The following is a 22,581-nucleotide window of genomic DNA, read 5'->3' on the forward strand; positions in this document are numbered from 1 at the left end:
CATCTCTACACGTCAAAAGGAGTCCAGGGTATGGAGGAGGTTCTGAACGTGGTGCCAGTAAAGGTTAGCTCACTTATTATGAACCAAGGGCTGGACGCCCCCCTTTGATGCTACATAGTTGAAAACAGCCCTCTATGAGATGTATCCTATAAAAGCCTTAGGGCCGGATGGTTTTCCTGCATATTTTTTCTAGCGGAATTGGAACTTGTGTGAAGATGAGGTACAAAAGCCATTTTAATGGTTTTGGCGAGAGAAGATAGCCCGGGAGTGGTGAACAAAACTTTCATAGTTATGATTCCCAAGGTGGCGAGCCCTAAGTCTATGTAATGTTTTTTACAAGATTGCATCGAAAGTGGTGGAAAATAGATTGAAGAAGATACTTCTAGAGATTATATCTGAGGAGCAATCCGCATTTGTTCCAGGGAGGTTGATTACGGATAACATTATCACCGCTTATGAGTGCTTGCACTTCATGAAGAGAAACAAGGCCAAAAAACACCGGTTATGTGCTTTGAAGCTCGACATGAGGATGATCGCATAGAGTGGTGTTATTTGGAAGCTATTATGTCGAAGCTTGGCTTTAGCAGCTCGTTGGTCGCATTAATCATGGGACTGGTTTCTACAGTATCCTTTTCGGCACTCTTTAAATCTTTAATGGTGCAACGCAAGAGGAGTTTCACCCTTCGCGGGGTATTCGTCAGGGGTATCCCATCTCACCTTACTTGTTTTTGTTGGCAGCAGAGAGCCTTTCGTGCCTCCTAAAAAATAGAGATCAATCATCGGCGATCAATGATATAATGGTGGCTCCTTCCTCCCCGCCGGTCAACCACATCCTCTTTGCAGATGATAGCCTGTTGTTTTGTCAAAGCAAGTAGTGAGGGTGCCTCGGAGGTCAAGGAAATGTTGGCAATGTATTCTAATGCTTTCGGACAAACAATCAATATTGATAAGTCATCTATCTTCTTCAGTAGGGGCTGCCCAAAATTATTAAGAGAAGGAATAAAGATTGCACTCGAGGTTCAGAAGAGAATCTAAATGAGAAATATCTTGGCATGCCCTTGGATGTGGGGAAATCCAAGGGTGGTGCTTTCAAGTACTTGAGAGATAAAGTTTGGAAAAAGGCACCGGGGTGGACGGAATAACTGCTATCTGTGGGCGGCAAGGAAATTTTGATAAAATCCGTGGCCTAGGATGTTCCAGCCTTTTACATGTCGTGTTTCAATTTGCCGAGAGGTTTATGTGATCATATTAACTCTTTACTACAGAAGTTCTGGTGGGTTAGTAAGGAGGGGCAGAGAAGGAGATGTTGGGTCTTATGGGAGAAGATGATGTTGGATAATTAGGCACAATTTCCATGATTAATTCCAGAATATTAAGCATGGCGACAGTAACTACTAACATGTGAAACTCGAACATACTAGATGCAGTTATCAAGATGAACAGTAGCAGAGCAAACAATACAACATCCATTCTGAACAGATCGAGATATGTCGCACGTACCGATCTGGTGGAGATGGCGGTGAAGGTGTAGCAGACGATGTCGCAGCAATAACGTTGTTGACGACGGGGACGATGGGTCGAAGTAGACCCGTGATGAAGAACTTGAGCAGTCGCGCAGAGCGCTTCCCAAAAACCTAATTCGTCCTCTCCCGTACAGGATCGCAAGGACGAGCGGTTCCGGAGACCTGCTCTCCCGTTCGCCGATGCACATCGGCGCGCGGGATGGAGTAGGCTACGATGGCGCCGCAAGCAGAGAGAGGTGGCAGAACCTAACTCGTGTATTAGATGTATTTCTGTGGTAGCCGGGCAGGAGATTATATAGGCTCAGGAAACACTAGGCAACGTGGGCCACGCCACGTTGCACGCACGTTTCGAGTCGGTTACAGATAGCCCACGGTCCGGGAGCGACCCGAACCGACTAACTGCGACGCGTCCGTCTAGGACTCTATTCGTTTTCCTGAGCTGCAAAAAATAAGGAAAGTCTCGGCTCGAGGCTCAATCCACTCACCACAAGCGCGGCGCGCGTTGTGTCGAGACGAGCGAGGAGGAGGAGCGCGCGTGAACCACTCCTATTCTTACTCACTTACTAGTGGTGGAACAACCCACCTTATAAGGTGGTCTAACTTCCTCCCAACTTTCCATGTGGGACTAAACTTCCCACCTCTTACCACTCCCTAGTGAGCTGCCACCAACTTGGGCTCAAACTCACAAGGCTGCCACTATGTGGGCTTTGAGATTTATAGGAAAATCTAAAATCTAGTATGAGCCACTAAGTGTAGGCCCAATATTTCAACAGATGACTCAACCGAAGTTTGCATGAGGGTTGGGGTTCCGAGATATCAAGCTTTTCAACCTAGCACTATTGGCGAGGCATGCATGTAGGATACTTCAGGAACCCAACTCTCTCATCGCAAGGGTTTTGAAGGCTGTTTATTTTCCTAGCGGTGACATCTTATCAACGAGCTTGGGTTCCCACCCATCTCCAGTTTGGCGTGCTATCATCGAAGGAAGAGATACCCTGAAAATTGGGCTTATAAGGAGGATTGGTGACGGTCGTACAATAGAGATTTGGAGCCAGAATTGGCTGCCTCGGGACGAGAAGTTGCGACCTGTGGCAACAAAGAAGGTCAGTGCACCTTGAAAGTAAGAGATTTTATTGACCATATATACATCATCGGATGGAATTTATCTAAATTGGAAGAATTTTTCTGGCCGATGGATGTTGATCACGGAATATACCTCTATGTTCAAGAACTCAAGAGAATATCTTGGCATGGCATTATGAGAGAACAAGATTATTTTCAGTTAGGTCAGCATATCGCGCTCTGGCTGCAACAAAGAGAACCCATGAAGATTGGCTAGATGAGTGGACGGCTTCTTCCAGCTCATCGACGGAAGGAGGGTCTTGGACTAAGCTATGCAAGATCGCGGTTCCGTCAAAGTTGCGAGTCTTTATCTAGAGGCTAGCCAAGCACTCTCTACCGATGGGTGATGTCCGGTGTAACATAAACACCCAACGCTGCTTGCTCGATATGTGGACAAGAGGATTCTTGGTGGAACTCTCTTATCGAGTGCAATATGTGGCGGTGTGTTTGGGCCTTAACCGAAGCAGACATTGCCGAGCATGTCTCGATGTCGGTAGAACCGATGACGAAGCAGTGGTTGTTCTCCATGATTGAGACAATGAAGAAGGAAGACCAGGTGAGAATGCTTGTTACTCTATGTGCTATATGGCATGCACGCAGAAAGGTTACCCACGAGGATCTGTTCCAAAGCCCTATGAGTACTGTAATTTTTGTAGAAAAGTTTCTTAGCAACCTGGAGGCTTGTAGCGTAAGCAGCGAGGTTGGACAGGGGAAGAGACCTGCGAGGAAAGCGAAGGGAGGATGTATTGAGCCCATGGCTGGTCGGACAAAGATGAATGTCGACGCGGCAGTGGCCAAGTCGGACGTGAAAGGTTCGGTTGGCGTGGTATGCCGATCGAGGGAAGGTGTATATCTCAGAGCCTCAGCTGTGGTTTTTGAGGGACTGGCGAATCCTGCATGCTTGGAAGCTTTAGCATGCAGGGAAGCGCTCGACCTGGCGGCGGATCTTAATATCGGACCGACTCAAGTGGCCACAGATTGCCTCGAAGTGATCAAAGGTTTGCAGGGCAAGTATCTCGGTGTATTTAGCAATGTGTTACATGAATAAGGGAGAGATTGAGACAGAGAAGTGATACTTTTGTCAGCCATGAAAGAAGGGAGACGAACGAAGAAGCCCATAGGTTGGTAAGATTCTCAACTATGCTGCCACTGGGGCGCCATGTATGGCTCTTAGCACCACCAAGTGGCTTAACATGCCTGCAAACATTGTTGCTATTTCTTGAATAAAGGTGTGTGAGTTGCTAAGAAAAAAGTATGACAAAGCGATGGAGGGGGTGGATGTTCCGTCGTTTGATTGCATGAATAGTAGGTTGTACAAATTAATGAATGACGTGGACACACGGAACGATAGAAAAATGAGGTGGTGGAGGGTTGCTATTTAGAATTTTAGATATAGAAGATATAAGAGCAATTTACTCCAATTTCTTCCAGCGTGACAAAAACCCTTTTGGGCATGTGAACTATAATCCCATTCGAATTTGAATTTGGCACTAGACTAGAGGACCTTCATTAGAAATAGACACGAAAGTTCAGAGTAATGTTGGCATCCTTGCAGCCAATGTTTTCATAGTAAGTATCTAGGCAATAAGCAAGCCAAATACTCCCTCCGTCCACAAATAAGTGGACATTTAGCCAAAATATTTGTCCATGAAAGAGTGTACTTCTATGTTCCCAATGCATTTTAAATTAGCAAAAGTTGTTTCTCTCTCATCGCACGGAAATCAAATCCAATAACATTCAACACATGTTATCTTAATTTTGTACATGCACTTAGCCTATTGGAGATGAAATAATTAAAGAGGGGAGAGATGTTGATTGCATCTTCCCAATGCAAATTTTCTCTCCTTTTACTAATTTACCTTGAAAATCTCGTACGTCCACTTATTTATGGACGGAGGGAGTACAAAGCGCCGAACCTCAGTAACATTATAGAGCTGTAAGTGTGAAAATAAAAAAGTGATATATTCACACAAGAAAAAGGTGATGCATCACAGATAAAAGTAGTAGACAAGTAGTAAAATACATCCAAACAAAACTGAACACTTCTATCTTAATAGGCATTGAACTATATCGTATTGTATAAGAATAGGAATCTGAATTTTGATCCAACACATGCATCAGAAACTTTTCATGGCTCCCAGGCAAGACCTCAAATCCGGCATGTATGGGCACTCGTACTTGTCGCAAAAGGCATCGCATACTTTGGACGTCATCCCTGTCTCGAGGTTCACCATGAAAAGGCCACTCACTACAGCCAAACTTTGCCGTCCCAAAATCTTTGCCGTGCGCTTCTCCAATTCTTTGCCGTGAGACACTTCTTTGCCGTGCGCCATATCTTTCTTTGCCGTGATATGTTTCTTTGCCGTGCGCTGCGCTAATACTTTGCCGTGCATTTTTTCGTTGCCGTGCGCTCTTCCTGCTACGCACGGCAAAGAAATCTTTGCCGTGCAGCAGCTCACGGCAAAGTTTGGCTGCACGGCAGTGCCTGATTTTCCCGTAGTGACTGCCTGCATGAGTCAAGAACAAGGAGCCGCTCTGGTCGCACATTGCTGCGATAGAGGGCCTGCAAAGTGCGAAAGGATCGGACATGAGATGTACCGTCTTGTGAAGCGCCCACGTGCCGTCGTCTTGAAAATTCCAGATGGAGATGACAGGTTTATTATCCACATAAACCAAAGAGAGACACCCCAAAGCTGAACTGAACAGGCGAAGTGCCCCTTCGTTGCGGCGGTTTATGCCCGCGTGCAGCGGAAGGTCAATTCGGCGCGCCGACGCCTCGGTCTGGCCGAGGCGCACGGCCAGTACTGCGTCCACCGCGAACCGATGGTTGTAACATATCCAGTGGATGTCGCCATGGTGGACGACGGCAGGGAAGCGGAGGTAGACCGCCATGTTGTCAGGCAGTTGGGCTGTCACCGCCATGCCCCACTGTCCTGTTTGGGAGGAGAAGACGCGCAGGAGCATCTCGTCTGGTGCGTGTGCGTCTGGATATCTTTTCGTCGATGCAAGCAAGCGGAACGAGGAGCCATCTGCGTCCAGAAATGCTAGGCTCTCGAGGAACGATATGTCAGGGACAGGGAGTGGGGGGAGAAAGGTGGAGGTCCCGGCCATGGGATTGCAGACACAGATCCTGATGGAGTCGCAAGAGTAGCCCTTGACACGGCGGAGCGCAATAAGCCCATGTCCGCCTGACGCGACAGCGTCGAATCCGCTGAGGCTGGCCGCGTTCGGCAAGAAGTGGGACAAGTGGAAGACGGAATGAGGGCGGCCGATGAGGAGGAATCGCGTGGGACGGCCGAGGTACCGGCGGCGATGGGGTCGCTTTGGAGAAGTGTCCCGGAAAAAGAATCCGAGGAGGGGTGAGGGGAAGGACGGCTCTAGGATGAGGCGGCGCCATGCTTTGCAGGTGGCCGCACAGCGGACGACGGCGACGGCGTCGCCCACGCGGGACAAGATCTCCATGAAGATGTCCGCCGGGAGATGTGGCAGCCGCAGAGGCGCATCCGCCGGCGCAGCCATGCACCGACGACCAAGATAATTTGGTTTGAGAGAGATCGGAATACAACAAATTTGGTCCAAGTTATTACACCGGCCCCACAACTCTCCGAACCGTTTAGGTTTAGGAGACAACTCCTTATCAACTGGGTTTGACTTTGTTTTGTCGCCCACGTCACCTAGAGAATACATATGGGCCCGCACGCCATATTCTTTCCATCTCCTCTCACTCCTATCAACAAAAGAGGGTGAGGTGGGATACGGTTCTTGTAGTTACCAAACTGAAAGTCTGAACGTTGCACTGCAAAAACAGAAAACACAGATCGCATGTAAACGTGCGACATTTCTGATTCTGTTATTCAGCGCATGTGCAATGGTTGATACGACTGTCTTATTTTAATCCTACTACATAATATGGATATAACAATAAAATATGATGTAGAATGAGTTGTTTTTTACTCTTATCTTTAGCAACGAGACATCCTAAATTTGTGGTGAGAAAGATTATGCTAAGAGCATTTATCCTACGTGGCACCGCTAAGATATCACCATTGTATATGCTCTAAAGGCGATTACAGGGAACTAACTATCTCACGATCCGATTCTGTCGCGCCATCCGATGACCTTAGCGTGCGCCTGTCACTAAGAGCATCTCTATTTCTCTAGCAGATCCCCATTCGATCCCGCATAATAACCGCCGATTTTCGGTTCAGAGACAAAAAAAGGGACCGTTTAGATCCCGCATCGGACCCTCATTTCCAAAATAATGGGCCACCCGATTCGCGCCGTGGAAACCCCAACTTCTCGGGTTGGAGAGGCCGCGCGAGCGCGAACCCCATCTTCTCCCCCACGTTGGCGCGGAAGAATTTTCAGCTCGCACGTTCCCGCTTCCACCCCACATACCGCTTCGGATTATGCCGTCCCCGGCCATCTCCAGCCACCGCAGCCCCAGCGTCCGAACCAACATGGATGCAATCAACCTGCCGCTACTCCCGGGCTAGGCCGAGCCGCGCGGACCAGCTCCACCGACCGCATCTGGATCCAGCGGCAGCCGCCACTGAAGGCGCTCTGGTTGACGCGCCTCCCGTTGTTGCTGCTCCGGGAAAGCGGAAGCGGCTGGGGAAGCACGTCATCCCCGCGCCTCCCGCTGCAGTTGCCCCTCCCGCTCCGGCCAAGCGGGTGAAGCGGCCGAGCAGCAAGGTGTCGGCCCTGGCGCCGGCACTGAAGAAGGTGGCAAAGAAGGCTGCGAAGAAGCCACCCGCTGCCAAGATGGCGTCGCTGACTGCCTTGACGACGACGATGGTGATGGCTCCGCCAGAGTCGGGTGATGCACACAAGGTGGTCGACGAAATTCCTGCCGTTGACCGCCGGAGTCGTACATTGACATGCTCAACCATGCTACCGTCCACATCGACTCGCCGCCGCTTGCGGATTACGGTGACTACAACGACGGATTGGAGGAGGGGTGATACGTCTCCAACGTATCTATAATTTCTTATGTTCCATGCTAGTTTTATGACAATACCTACATGTTTTATTCATACTTTATATCATTTTTATGCATTTTCCGGGACTAACCTATTAATAAGATGCCGAAGCGCCAGTTCCTGTTTTCTGCTGTTTTTGGTTTCAGAAATTCTACACAGGAAATATTCTCGGAATTGGACGAAACAAAAGCCCACGGCCCTATTTTCCACGGAGTGTTCCAGAACATCGAAGAAGAGTCGGAGACGGCCAGCAGGGGGGCCACCCCATAGGGCGGGGCGGCCCCACCTCCTGCCGCGCCGAGGTGTGGGGAGCCCACCTCGGGACTCCCCCGACGCTGCCCCTTCGCCTATATATTCCTTCGTATCGGAAAACCCTAGTACTGAGAGCCAAAATACGAGAAAAGTTACTGAGACGCCGCCGCCGTCAATCCCATCTCGGGGGATTCAGAAGATCTCCTCCGGCACCCTGCCGGAGAGGGGAATCATCACCGGAGGGCTCTACGTCACCATGCCCGCCTCCGGACTGATGCGTGAGTAGTTCATCCTTGTACTATGGGTCCATAGCAGTAGCTAGATGGTTGTCTTCTCCTATTGTGCCATCATGTTTAGATCTTGTGAGCTGCCTATTGATGTCTACGCACGCTTCTATTCATGTAGACAGTGTTGGGCCTCCAAGAGCAGAGATTTATAGAACAGCATCAAATTTCACTTAAGTGGATCACCCAAGGTTTATCGAACTCAAGGAGGTAGAGGTCAGAGATATCCCTCTCAAGCAACCCTGCAATTAAGATACAAGAAGTCTCTTGTGTCCCCAACACACCTAATACACTTGTCAGATGTATAGGTGCACTAGTTCGGCGAAGAGATAGTGAAATACAAGTAATATGGATGATTATGAGTGGTAATAACAATCTGAAATAAATATGGCAGCAAGTAAACATGCAGTAGAACAGTAAATAAACGATGATTCGATATTTGGAAACAAGGCCTAGGGATCGTACTTTCACTAGTGGACACTCTCAACAATGATCACATAATTAAATAAAGCTACTCTACACTCTCTTGTTGGATAACAAACACCATTCATTGTGTAGGGCTATAAAAGCACACCTCAAGCCGGAGTAAACAAGCTCCACAACATCCGGAGTTCATATTAAAGTAACCTCTAGAGTGCATAATAGACCGTTGCAATTTAGACCGAGTACTAACATAGCATACACACTGTCAACAATAGCTATGAAAGGGGGAATAGATCGCATCAATACTATCATAGTAATAGTTAACTTCATAATCTACAAGAGATTACAATCATAACCTACGCCAAGTACTACATGATGCACACACTGTCAACATTACATCATGGAGGAGGAATAGACTACTTTAATAACATCACTAGAGTAGCACATAGATTAATAGTGATACAAAGCTCATGATCACATAAAGATCACATGGGAGAGAGAGATGAACCACATAGCTACCGGTAGAGCCCTCAGCCTCGGGGGAGAACTACTCCCACCTCATCATGGGAGTCAGCATCGTCGATGAAGATGGCGGTGGTGTTGATGGAGATGACTCCGGGGGCAATTCCCCATCCCGGCGGCGTGCCGGAACAGAGACTTCTGTCCCCCAAAACTTGTCTTCGCGATGGCGGCGGCTACGGAACTCTTTGTGGAATATCGTCGGTTCTCGTAGGGTTTTCGGAGACGGAGCTTTTTATAGGCGAAGGGGCGATGTCGGTGGAGCCAGGGTGGCCTCCCCATAGGCTAGCGCGCCTGGGGGCCTGGCCGCGCTGCCCTCTGGTTTGGGCCCCCTGCTGGCCGCCTCTGACTCTCCTTCGGTGTTCTGGAACATCCCGTGAGATATAAGATAGTGGGCTTTTGTTTCGTCCAATTCTGAGAATATTTCCTGTGTAAGATTTCTGAAACCAAAAACAGCAGAAAACGGGAACTGGTGCTTCGGCATATTGTTAATAGGTTAGTTCTGGAAAATGCATAAAATCATTATAAAGTGTGAGCAAAACATGTAGGTATTGTCATAAAATTAGCATGGAACATCAGAAATTATAGATACATTGGAGACGTATCAAGCATCCCCAAGCTTAGTTCCTACTCGCCCTCGAGTAGGTAAACGATAACAAGGATAATTTCTGAAGTGACATGCTACTATCATAATTTTTATCAATACTATTGTAGAGCATATGAGATGAATGAAGTGATTCAAAGCAATGGTAAAGATAATGACTAAACAACTGAATCATACAACAAAGACTTTTCATGAATAGTACTTTCAAGACAAGCATCAATAAGTCTTGCATAAGAGTTAACTCATAAAGAAATAAATTCTTAATAGAAGGTTTTGAGGCAATACAAAGGAAGATATAAGTTTCAGCAGTTGCTTTCAACTTTCAACATGTATATCTCATGGATAATTGTCAACCCAAAGTGCAAATAACCAAGTATGTAGGAATCAATGCACACAGTTGACACAACTGTTTGCTTCTAAGATAGAAAGAAGTAGGTAAACTGACTCAACATAAAGTAAAAGAAAGGCCCTTCGCAGAGGGAAGCATGGATTACTCTTTGTGCTAGAGCTTTTTATTTTGAAAGCATAGAAACAATTTTGTCAACGGTAGTAATAATTCATATGTGTTATGCATAAAACATCCTATAAGTTGCAAGCCTCATGCATAGAATACCAATAGTGCTCGCACCTTGTCCTAGTTAGCTCGGATTTCCATGGATTATCATTGCATTACATATGTTTCAACCAAGTGTCACAAAGGGGTACCTCTATGCCACCTATACAAAGGTCCAAGGAGATAGATCGCATTTGATTTCTCGTTTTTGATAGATCTCAACTTGAGGACATCCATACCGGGACAACATAGAAAATAGATAATGGACTCCTCTTTAATGCTTAAAGCATTCAACAACAGATAATATTCTCATAAGAGGTTGAGGATTAATGTCCAAACTGAAACTTCCACCATGATACATGGCTTTGGTTGGCGGCCCAATGTTCTTCTCTAACAATATGTATACTCAAACCATTTAATCATGACAAATCACCCTTACTTCAGACAACACGAACATGCATAGCAACTCACATGATATTCAACAAAGGTGTAATAGTTGATGGCGTCCCCAGAAACATGGTTACCGCTCAACAAGCAACTTATAAGAAATAAGATACATAAGCTACATATTCAATACCACAATAGTTTTTAAGCTATTTTCCCATGAGCTATGTATTGCAAAGACAAGGAATGAAATTTTAAAGGTAGCACACAAGCAATTTACTTTGGAATGGCAGAGAAATACCACATAGTAGGTAGGTATGGTGGACACAAATGGCATAGGTTTTGGCTCAAGGATTTGGATGCACGATAATGTAGGATAACGTTGCAGAGAAAACAAAAAAATTCCTATCGCGAACACGCAATCCAAGCCAAGATGCAATCTAGAAGACGGTAGCAACGAGGGGATTATCGAGTCTCACCCTTGAAGAGATTCCAAAGCCTACAAGATGAGACTCTTGTTGCTGCGGTAGACGTTCACTTGCCGCTTGCAAAAGCGCGTAGAAGATCTTGATCGCGATCCCTCCGGCGCCACGAACGGGCAGCACCTCCGTACTCGGTCACACGTTCGGTTGTTGATGAAGACGACGTCCACCTCCCCGTTCCAGCGGGCAGCGGAAGTAGTAGCTCCTCTTGAATCCGACAGCACGACGGCGTGGTGTCGGTGGCGGTGGAGAACTCCGGCGGAGCTTCGCTAAGCGTGCGGGAGCTTATGGAGGAGAAGGGGGCGGCTAGGGTTTGGGAGGGGGTGGCCGGCCACTTGAGGGGGGCGGCCAGGCTGTGGTCTTTGGGTGGCCGGCCCCCTCCCCTTGGCCCTCATTATATAGGTGGAACACCCAAGAGTTGGTCTACAAGTCTTCGAATAAGACCCCAAACCAAAACCTTCCATAACTCATGAAACCTACCCAAGCTAGGACTCCCACTAGAGGTGGGAGTTCCACCTTCCTTGGGAGGGGGTGGCCGGCCCCCTTTGGGGAGTCCACTTGGGACTCCTCCCCCTTAGGGTTGGCCGGCCATGGGAGGTGGAGTCCCACCGGGACTCCGCCTTCCTTGGTGGTTTCTTCCGGACTTTTCTAGAACCTTCTAGAACCTTCCATAGAACCTTCCGGATCATTTTAATTCACATAAAATGATATCCTATATATGAATCTTATTCTTCGGACCATTCCGGAACTCCTCGTGATGTCCGGGATCGCATCCGAGACTCCGAACAAATATTCGAACTCCATTCCATATTCAAGTTCTACCATTTCAACATCCAACTTTAAGTGTGTCACCCTACGGTTCGTGAACTATGCGGACATGGTTGAGTACTCACTCCGACCAATAACCAATAGCGGGATCTGGAGATCCATAATGGCTCCCACATATTCAACGATGACTTTAGTGATCGAATGAACCATTCACATATGATACCAATTCCCTTTGTCACGCGATATTTTACTTGTCCGAGGTTTGATCTTCGGTATCACTCTATACCTTGTTCAACCTCGTCTCCTGACAAGTACTCTTTACTCGTACCGTGGTATGTGGTCTCTTATGAACTTATTCATATGCTTGCAAGACATTAGACGACATTTCACCGAGAGGGCCTAGAGTATATCTATCCGTCATTGGGATGGACAAATCCCACTGTTGATCCATATGCCTCAACTCATACTTTCCGGATACTTAATCCCACCTTTATAACCACCCATTTACGCAGTGGCGTTTGGTGTAATCAAAGTACCTTTCCGGTATAAGTGATTTACATGATCTCTTGGTCATAAGGACTAGGTAACTATGTATCGAAAGCTTATAGCAAATAACTTAATGACGAGATCTTATGCTACGCTTTAATTGGGTGTGTCCATTACATCATTCATATAATGACATAACCTTGTTATTAATAACATCCAATGTTCATGATCACGAAACCATGATCATCTATTAATCAACAAGCTAGTTATACAAGAGGCTTACTAGGGACTCCTTGTTGTTCACATAACACACATGTATCAATGTTTCGGTTAATACAATTATAGCATGGTATGTAAACATTATCATAAACTTAAAGATATATTATAATAACCATTTTATTATTGCCTCTTGGGCATATCTCCAACAGTCTCCCACTTGCACTAGAGTCAATAATCTAGTTTACATTTGTAAAGATATAACACCTTGGCCTTCCGGTGCTTTATCATATTTTTCTCACGGGAGAGGTTTTAGTCAACGGATCTGACATGCTCAGAACTGTATGTATTTTGTAATTCATTTGCGTCTCAACGCATCACTCATTTCCAAATGAGTCGGCATTAAATATGTTTGGTCTTCCGGTGGAACCTTAATTCCGCGATCTGAAATATGTCACTAATATTGTCACACACAATATAGCTTCAAAGTTCTGACTCTGCCGGAACTACACCAAGTTCTCAAAGAACCTCTTGACTTTAACATTATTTGTCATTGTCAAAACAATGACATATTCTTCCTTCTTTTGTAGAATCCGTCACAATATTTAGAACTCTTCTAAATCTAGCATAGACAACTTCTAGCTCATTGTGCTACCTTTTAAACAACACTTAGTCTAATTTGAGATTGAAAAATTATTTTCATATGTGACAAAACAAATATCGGTGCAACACTTTACAGCGATTTGTTTGTCATTTCTTCATACAAAAACTATATATATATTCTTGGTTCTTCTTAAGTACTCAAGAATATTCTTACTGTTTTTCAATGATCATCACATGAATCATTCTGGTATATGCTTCTAACTTTTTAGAGCACAAGATATCTGATTATGTACATATTATTCATGATCTAAAATCACTCATGTGTTTTTACTCATCGAGTGTCAGATACACTCAAGTCTTGTTAAACCTTCACATGACAAGAACATTTTCTTAATATTTCTATATTGAACTACTTCAATATCCATTCTATGTACTTTGACTTAAACTTGTTATGTGTTTCAATCTATCTTCATAGATCTTGACACTAAATTTGTTTCAGTCCATATCCTTTCATTGAAGTTAATTTCTCAATGAAACCTTTTAATCAAGTATATAATTACATCATTTATAACCAACTATATGTCATCTACATAAAGTATTATAAATATGTCTCAGCGCTCCCACTTAATTTCTTGCAAATGCAAGCCTCTTCATCGTTTCTGATGAAATCAAAAACTCTTTGACTATTTCATCTGGTGAAGATTCCAACTCCGTGATACTCACTTCATCTTATTGAAGTTTGTATACCTATCTAGTATTCCACGGACTAGCAAAACAATTGGTTGTATCTTGTATACACCTTTAATACACACGTCTGATAAGTAATGTATTTTGCCATCCTACTAGCATATCTCATAAAAGAAATATGTAGTGATTACTAGAATAATCCACATAGAAGCATTGCTACGGAAGATCTAATCTTATCGTAGTCAACTCTTTGAACTTTGTCGTAAACAACTTTTCGACAAGTCGAGCTTCTTCAAGGATATTTCATCCAAGTCCATCAATTTTATAGATCTATTTACTTTCAAAAAGTATTTATCTATCTTGGATTTCATGGCGTATAGCCATTTTAACGGAGTCAGGGCCCATCATAACTTCTTTGTTTGTAGTTGGTTTATCATTGTTCACAATCAATCCTTTGTCCACAAATCATTTATTTGATCACAAAGTAAACCATACCTACAAGGTTCAATATGTACTTTGATCTCCATGGCTAAAACACTTTGTAGTCATGGAAGCCATGATCGTCGTGGTCGCTTCCGGAACCAATTTCCGATGCTGCGCTACTCTGATCATTATGCTCAGGTTCATAAACCTTATCAAGTTCTATTGTCCTCCCACTCAAATATTTCGCTAGAAAACAATTTCTTGGAAATAAGCAAGTAACATTAACAAACACTTTTGTCGTTTACTTCATAGTGGAAAGAATTCCCAATCAATTCTTTCGGATAACCAACAAAGACATTTATCTGATTTTGGTTGTAAACTTTTAGACCATAATTTAAAGAAAGGACTATTAGGGTTTATACCCATGCCATAACTCGTATGGTGTCATTTCTACGAATCATGATGATGCTCTATTTAGTGTAAAAGCGGTAGTCACTAAAGCATAATCCACAAAAATATAATGGCGTCATAATATTTTATCTTATCATTAATCCAACAAGTTTTGGATACATCTCTCGGATACTTCATCATCACTATGATACTCCAAGAAACGTGAGATGTAGAACAATTTCATACCTCTCTTAGATGTTCGCTAAAACTAGTAATTCAAATATTTCCACTATGATCCAATCATAGATATTTGACTTTTCTATTACGATGATTTCCACTTCATGCTAAAATTTATTTGAACCTATTCAAATGTTTCAAACTTCTTCCTTATCGAATATATCCACATATATATATACTCAATTCATTGATTGAAGTTTTCATGAAGTAGAAGAATCTCCCGCACACAACTATGTCCAGTGAACCACATACATCATCATGTATGTTTTCACTAAGTTAGTTGCCCGTTCAACTCTTGGCCTATGAACGGTATTTTAGTCATCCTTTTAGAAAAGATTTGCAAGCGCCAAATGATTCATAAATCAAATGACTCCAATAATCCATTTGCATGGAGTTTCTTCATGCGTTCCTTTCCAACATGACCTAAATAGCGGTTCCACAAATAAGTGGAATTCAAATCATTTGCCTTACGGCATTTTAGCGCCAGTGTTATGTATGTGTGTTTCACCTTTAAAATTTATAATAACTTATCCATCGTACATGGAGTAATGTCATAATTTGAACAACTCATTGTTTTTATTTGACAAGAGCAAAATAACAATTATTAAGTTCTTTATTATAAATTCTAAGGGCTAGATAGAATGCCAACGATGAACATAATAACACTTTATTTTTGTTCCAGACGTGCATTCCTATCATATTCCTTGTCAGTCACTTAGGCCATTGTATTCTTGTATTGCGTTGTTTTGTATGACACTTCATACCAACCAATATGGTATAAATACCCAAGAATTTCATTGTGTGACCTAACTAAGAATACAACCATAACATGTATATCATTTATATACACCTGAGCTAGACTTTCTAGTCTTTTATTTCTTTCTGCCAAAATATCTTTTGTAGTTTCTCTTTTAGCTTTCCTCATTATTCAGAAAAACACTTCAACATCAATAACTTCTAGATTTGTTGGTCAAATACCAATAATCTTGAGGTTCTTACTTTTGAAGTTGATCATCATATGACAAGTGTTCCGGATTTCACTATTAGTAATCTTTTAATATGATGAACAATTTCACTTATAATTTTATCCATCAATTCATGACGACTTTATGAGACCATGTCTGTACATGCTAGGCTCATAAAGTTTAACCTTAGTATTCGTATGTGCAAATCTGGCTTGCACCCGTTGTATGCACACGTAGAATCTATGACACCCGATCATCACGTGATGTTTCGAAACTACGAGTCATAGCAACGGTGCATACTAAGGACAATCACTTCATGGATATGCGAATATCGTTAGTGCCCCAATAGTTGGAGGATTGGGACGCCTTGCGTCTTCAACCTTCGTACATTCCCATAAAACTTATGAGTTTATGTAGTCTCACTAAATTATAATCTATCATCTTGCAATAAGGTCTTTAGATATCACATATATCTCATACCTTGATTATTTCTGAAAACTAAATTTTCAGCTCCTTACTTTTCAAACAGATTTGAACTTCAAGTTTCACGGAGACAAGATAACTTTAGGTACTAATTGAAACCATAGTTCTTTGAATCAACAATGTGAGGTTTACTAAAAGTTTGCAATAGGACTTAATTATATTTTGATTCTTTAACAATACGGTACCAGTCCGTAAAGTTTCTTGTCAGATTTTAACGGTATTTCTATCTCAATTACAAGACTAGCGCATAGTAGTAAACGGATGCCAGTACTACAAAATTAATTCAAAATACTACTCAGACTATGTTTATGATAAATTGAGTTCAAATTTTAATTCAACATAATTAAAAATCTAGGTGAACTCCCACTCAAAACAATATCCCTCGCATTGTCTTAGTGATCACACGAACCAAATCCACCGCACCTAAGTCCGATCATCACGAGACAAGGTGTGATTTCAATGGCGAACACTCAAAGTGTTCATCGTATCAACCATATGATTCATGCTCTACCTTTCGGTATCACGTGTTCCGAGACCATGTCTGTACATGCTAGGCTCGTCAAGGCCACCTTAGTATCCGCATGTGCAAAACTGTCTTGCACCCGTTGTATGTACTTGTTGATTCTATCACACCCGATCATCACGAGATGCTTCGAACCGACAAGTCTTGGTAACGGTGCTACTAAGGATGAACACTTTATTATCTTGAGATTTTAGTGAGGGATCATCTTATAATGCTACCGTCGCGATCTAAGCAAAATAAGATGCATAAAAGGATTAACATCACATGCAGTTCATATGTGATATGATATGGCCCTTTTGTCTTTGCGCCTTTGATCTTCATCTCCAAAGCACGAACATGATCTCCATCATCTTCGGGCATGATCTCCATCATCGTCGGCGTAGCGTCAAGGTCAATGGCGCCGTCTTCATGATTGTCCTCCATGTAGCAACTATTACAACTACTTTGAAATACTACTCAACATGAAATTTAAAGACAACCATAAGGCTCCTGCCGGTTGCCACAATACAATAATGATCATCTCATACATATTCATCATCACATTATGGCCATATCACATCACCAAACCCTGCAAAAACAAGTTAGACGTCTCTAATTTGGTTTGCATATTTTACGTGGTTTAGGGTTTTCGAGAGAGATCTAATCTACCTACGAACATGAACCACAACGTTGATACTAATGTTTTCAATAGAAGAGTAAATTGAATCTTCACTATAGTAGGAGAGACAGACACCCGCAAAGCCTCTTATGCAATACAAGTTGCATGTCGAACGAGGAACAAGTCTCATGAACGCGGTCATGTAAAGTTAGTCCGAGCCGCTTCATCCCACTATGCCACAAAGATGCAAAGTACTCAAACTAAAGATAACAAGAGCATCAACGCCCACAAAACCATTGTGTTATACTCGTGCAACCATCTATGCATAGACAGTTAGACACGGCTCTGATACCACTGTAGGATAACGTTGCATAGAAAACAAAAAAATTTCCTATCGCGAACACGCAATCCAAGCCAAGATGCAATCTAGAAGATGGTAGCAACGAGGGGATTATCGAGTCTCACCCTTGAAGAGATTCCAAAGCCTACAAGATGAGGCTCTTGTTGCTGCGGTAGATGTTCACTTGCCGCTTGCAAAAGCGCGTAGAAGATCTTGATCATGATCCCTCCGGTGCCACGAACGGGCAGCACCTCCGTACTCGGTCACACGTTCGGTTGTTGATGAAGATGACGTCCACCTCCCCGTTCCAGCGGGCAGCGGAAGTAGTAGCTCCTCTTGAATCCGACAGCACGACGGCGTGGTGTCGGTGGCGGTGGAGAACTCCGGCGGAGCTTCGCTAAGCGTGCGGGAGCTTATGGAGAAGAAGGGGGCGGCTAGGGTTTGGGAGGGGGTGGCCGGCCACTTGAGGGGGGCGGCCAGGCTGTGGTCTTGGGGTGGCCGGCCCCCTCCCCTTGGCCCTCATTATATAGGTGGAACACCCAAGAGTTGGTCTACAAGTCTTCGAATAAGACCCCAAACCAAAACCTTCCATAACTCATGAAACCTACCCAAGCTAGGACTCCCACTAGAGGTGGGAGTTCCACCTTCCTTGGGAGGGGGTGGCCGGCCCCCTTTGGGGAGTCCACTTGGGACTCCTCCCCCTTAGGGTTGGCCGGCCATGGGAGGTGGAGTCCCACCGGGACTCCGCCTTCCTTGGTGGTTTCTTCTGGACTTTTCTAGAACCTTCTAGAACCTTCCATAGAACCTTCCGGATCATTTTAATTCACATAAAATGATATCCTATATATGAATCTTATTTTCCAGACCATTCCGGAACTCCTCGTTATGTCCGGGATCTCATCCGAGACTCCGAACAAATATTCGAACTCCATTCCATATTCAAGTTCTACCATTTCAACATCCAACTTTAAGTGTGTCACCCTACGGTTCGTGAACTATGCGGACATGGTTGAGTACTCACTCCGACCAATAACCAATAGCGGGATCTGGAGATCCATAATGGCTCCCACATATTCAACAATGACTTTAGTGATCGAATGAACCATTCACATATGATACCAATTCCCTTTGTCACGCGATATTTTACTTGTCCGAGGTTTGATCTTCGGTATCACTCTATACCTTGCTCAACCTCATCTCCTGACAAGTACTCTTTACTCGTACCGTGGTATGTGGTCTCTTATGAACTTATTCATATGCTTGCAAGACATTAGACGACATTTCACCGAGAGGGCCCAGAGTATATCTATCTGTCATTGTGATGGACAAATCCCACTGTTGATCCATATGCCTCAACTCATACTTTCCGGATACTTAATCCCACCTTTATAACCACCCATTTACGCAGTGGTGTTTGGTGTAATCAAAGTACCTTTCCGGTATAAGTGATTTACATGATCTCATGGTCATAAGGACTAGGTAACTATGTATCGAAAGCTTATAGCAAATAACTTAATGACGAGATCTTATGCTACGCTTTAATTGGGTGTGTCCATTACATCATTCATATAATGACATAACCTTGTTATTAATAACATCCAATGTTCATGATCACGAAACCATGATCATCTATTAATCAACAAGCTAGTTATACAAGAGGCTTACTAGGGACTCCTTGTTGTTCACATAACACACATGTATCAATGTTTCGGTTAATACAATTATAGCATGGTATGTAAACATTATCATAAACTTAAAGATATATTATAATAACCATTTTATTATTGCCTCTTGGGCATATCTCCAACAGATAAGTATTCCCTCTCAGTACAAGGCTTTGGCTAGCAAGGTTGTTTGAAGCAAACACAAGTATGGACCGGTACAGCAAAACTTACATAAGAACATATTGCAAGCATTATAAGACTCTACACTGTCTTCCTTGTTGTTCAAACACTTTCACCAGAAAATATCTAGACTTGTAGAGAGACCAATGATGCAAACCAAATTTCAACAAGCTCTACAGTAATTCTCCACTAATAGGTGCAATCTACATGATGCAAGAGCTTAAACATGATCTATTGAGAGCTCAAAACAATTGCCAAGTATCAAATTATTCAAGACCATATACCAATTACCACATGAAGCATTTTCTGTTTCCAACCAAATAGCAATGAACGAAGCAGTTTTCAACTTTTGCCATGAACATTAAAAGTAAAACGAAGAACACAAGTGTTCAAATGAAAAAGCGGAGCGTGTCTCTCTCCCACACAAGCATGACAGGATCCGATTTATTCAGAGAACTAAGATAACAAAACAAAAATAAAAGCACACAGACGCTCCAAGTAAAGCACATAAGATGTGAGACGGAATAAAAATATAGTTTCACTAGAGGTGACCTGATAAGTTGTCGATGAAGAAGGGGATGCCTTGGGCATCCCCAAGCTTAGATGCTTGAGTCTTCTTGAAATATGCAGGGATGAACCACGGGGGCATCCCCAAGCTTAGACTTTTCACTCTTCTTGATCATATTGTATCATCCTCCTCTCTTGACCCTTGAAAACTTCCTCCACACCAAACTCAAAACAAACTCATTAGAGGGTTAGTGCATAATCAAAAATTCACATGTTTAGAGGTAACACAATCATTCCTAACACTTCTGGACATTACCCAAAGCTACTGAAAGTTAATGGAACAAAGAAATCCATTCAACATAGCAAAAGAGGCAATGTGAAATAAAAGGCAGAATCTGTCAAAACAGAACAGTCCGTAAAGATGAATTTTTTAGAGGCATACATGCTCAGATGAAGAAGCTCAAATTGAATGAAAGTTGCATACATATCTGAGGATTACTCATGATTTTTCGCAGATTTTTCTGAGTTTCCTACAGAGAGATCTACTCAAATTCGTGACAGCTAGAAATCTGTTTCTGCGCAGAAATCCAAATCTAGTATCAACCTTACTATCAAAGACTTTACTTGGCACAACAATGCAGTAAAATAAAGATAAGGAGAGGTTTCTACAGTAATAACAACTTCCAAGACACAACAAAACAGTAGCAAAATAAAACATGGGTTATCTCCCAAGAAGTGCTTTCTTTATAGCCATTAAGATGAGCTCAGTAATTTTAATGATGCTCACATAAGGATGAGAGTTGAAGAAAAGAGAGCATCAAAAATCAAGTATGAAACAAATTTAAGCCTAACCCACTTCCTATAAAAAGGAATCTTGTAAATAAACAAGTCATGTAAGCATAATGCAATAAGCATAGAAAGGCAACACAAGCGCAACTTCAAGATTCTCAACATAAAGAGGGGAAACTTAATATTATTAAGATGCATATAACCATGTTTCCCCCTCTCATAATAACTTTCAGTAGCATCATGTACAAACTCAACAATATAACTATCATATAAAGCATTCTTATTCACATGCATAAAAGTATCATTACTCTCCACATGAGCATAATCAATTTTATTAGTAATAGTGGGAGTAAAACTATCACAACCATTATTGTAATCATCATAAATTGCAGGCATGGTATAATCATAATAAACTTTATCCTCCATAGTAGGTGGCACCAAAATACCACTATCATTATAATCATCATAAATGGGAGGCAAACTATCATCAAAGTAAATTTTCTCCTCCATTCTTGGGGGACTAAAAATATCACAACCAGCTTCCCCAAGCTTAAATTCTTCCATAGCTTTATCAATAATAGTGTTCAAAGAGTTCATGCTAATAACATTGCTACAACTATTTTGCAAACAAATTTCCATGGGTTTTTTAATTTTCTCTTCAAACACATCATGTCCTAATTCAATATAAAGTTCATAAAGATCTCTATTTTTTGTTGTTTTCCATTAAGCCTAACTAGTGAAATAAAAAACAAGAAACAAAAAGATATAATTGCAGAATCTAAAGGAAATAGCTTCGAGCACTCACACACCGGCAACAGTGCTAGGAAATAGCTTAGTAGTCGGAGGATGTGAATACCTTTTACCTTACCTCCCCGGCAACGGCGCCAGAAAATAGCTTGATGTCTACGCACGCTTCTATTCCTGTAGATAGTGTTGGGCCTTCAAGAGCAGAGGTTTGTAGAACAGCAGCAAGTTTCCCTTAAGTGGATCACCCAAGGTTTATCGAACTCAGGGAGGTAGAGGTCAGAGATATCCCTCTCAAGCAACCCTGCAATTACGATACAAGAAGTCCCTTGTGTCCCCAACACACCTAATACACTTGTCAGATGTATAGGTGCACTAGTTCGGCGAAGAGATAGTGAAATACAAGTAATATGGATGATTATGAGTGGTAATAACAATCTGAAATAAATATGGCAGCAAGTAAACATGCAGTAGAACAGTAAATAAACGATGATTCGATATTTGGAAACAAGGCATAGGGATCGTACTTTCACTAGTGGACACTCTCAACAATGATCACATAATTAAATAAAGCTACTCTACACTCTCTTGTTGGATAACAAACACCATTCATTGTGTAGGGCTATAAAAGCACACCTCAAGCCGGAGTAAACAAGCTCCACAACATCCGGAGTTCATATTAAAGTAACCTCTAGAGTGCATAATAGACCGTTGCAATTTAGACCGAGTACTAACATAGCATACACACTGTCAACAATAGCTATGAAAGGGGGAATAGATCGCATCAATACTATCATAGTAATAGTTAACTTCATAATCTACAAGAGATTACAATCATAACCTACGCCAA

The 22,581-nt window shown here is 42.8% G+C and overlaps 1 protein-coding gene across 1 annotated transcript in view; it reads right to left on the minus strand.

Moving 5' to 3' along the window:
- Positions 1-4,762: 4,762 nt before the first annotated feature.
- The window catches only part of LOC127303182 (uncharacterized), a 66,811-nt gene continuing 48,992 nt past the window's right edge, over positions 4,763-22,581 (minus strand). Inside the window, exons 2-4 of the mRNA XM_071820694.1 lie at positions 11,359-11,397; positions 5,220-6,157; positions 4,763-5,152 (exon numbers count right to left, since the gene is read on the minus strand). Of these exons, the coding sequence (XP_071676795.1) occupies positions 4,763-5,152; positions 5,220-6,157; positions 11,359-11,397 (1,367 nt within the window). The remainder of the gene's footprint in view (positions 5,153-5,219; positions 6,158-11,358; positions 11,398-22,581) is intronic.

This window comes from Lolium perenne, chromosome 5, assembly GCF_019359855.2.
Source record: "Lolium perenne isolate Kyuss_39 chromosome 5, Kyuss_2.0, whole genome shotgun sequence".
Taxonomy (NCBI): Eukaryota; Viridiplantae; Streptophyta; class Magnoliopsida; order Poales; family Poaceae; genus Lolium; species Lolium perenne.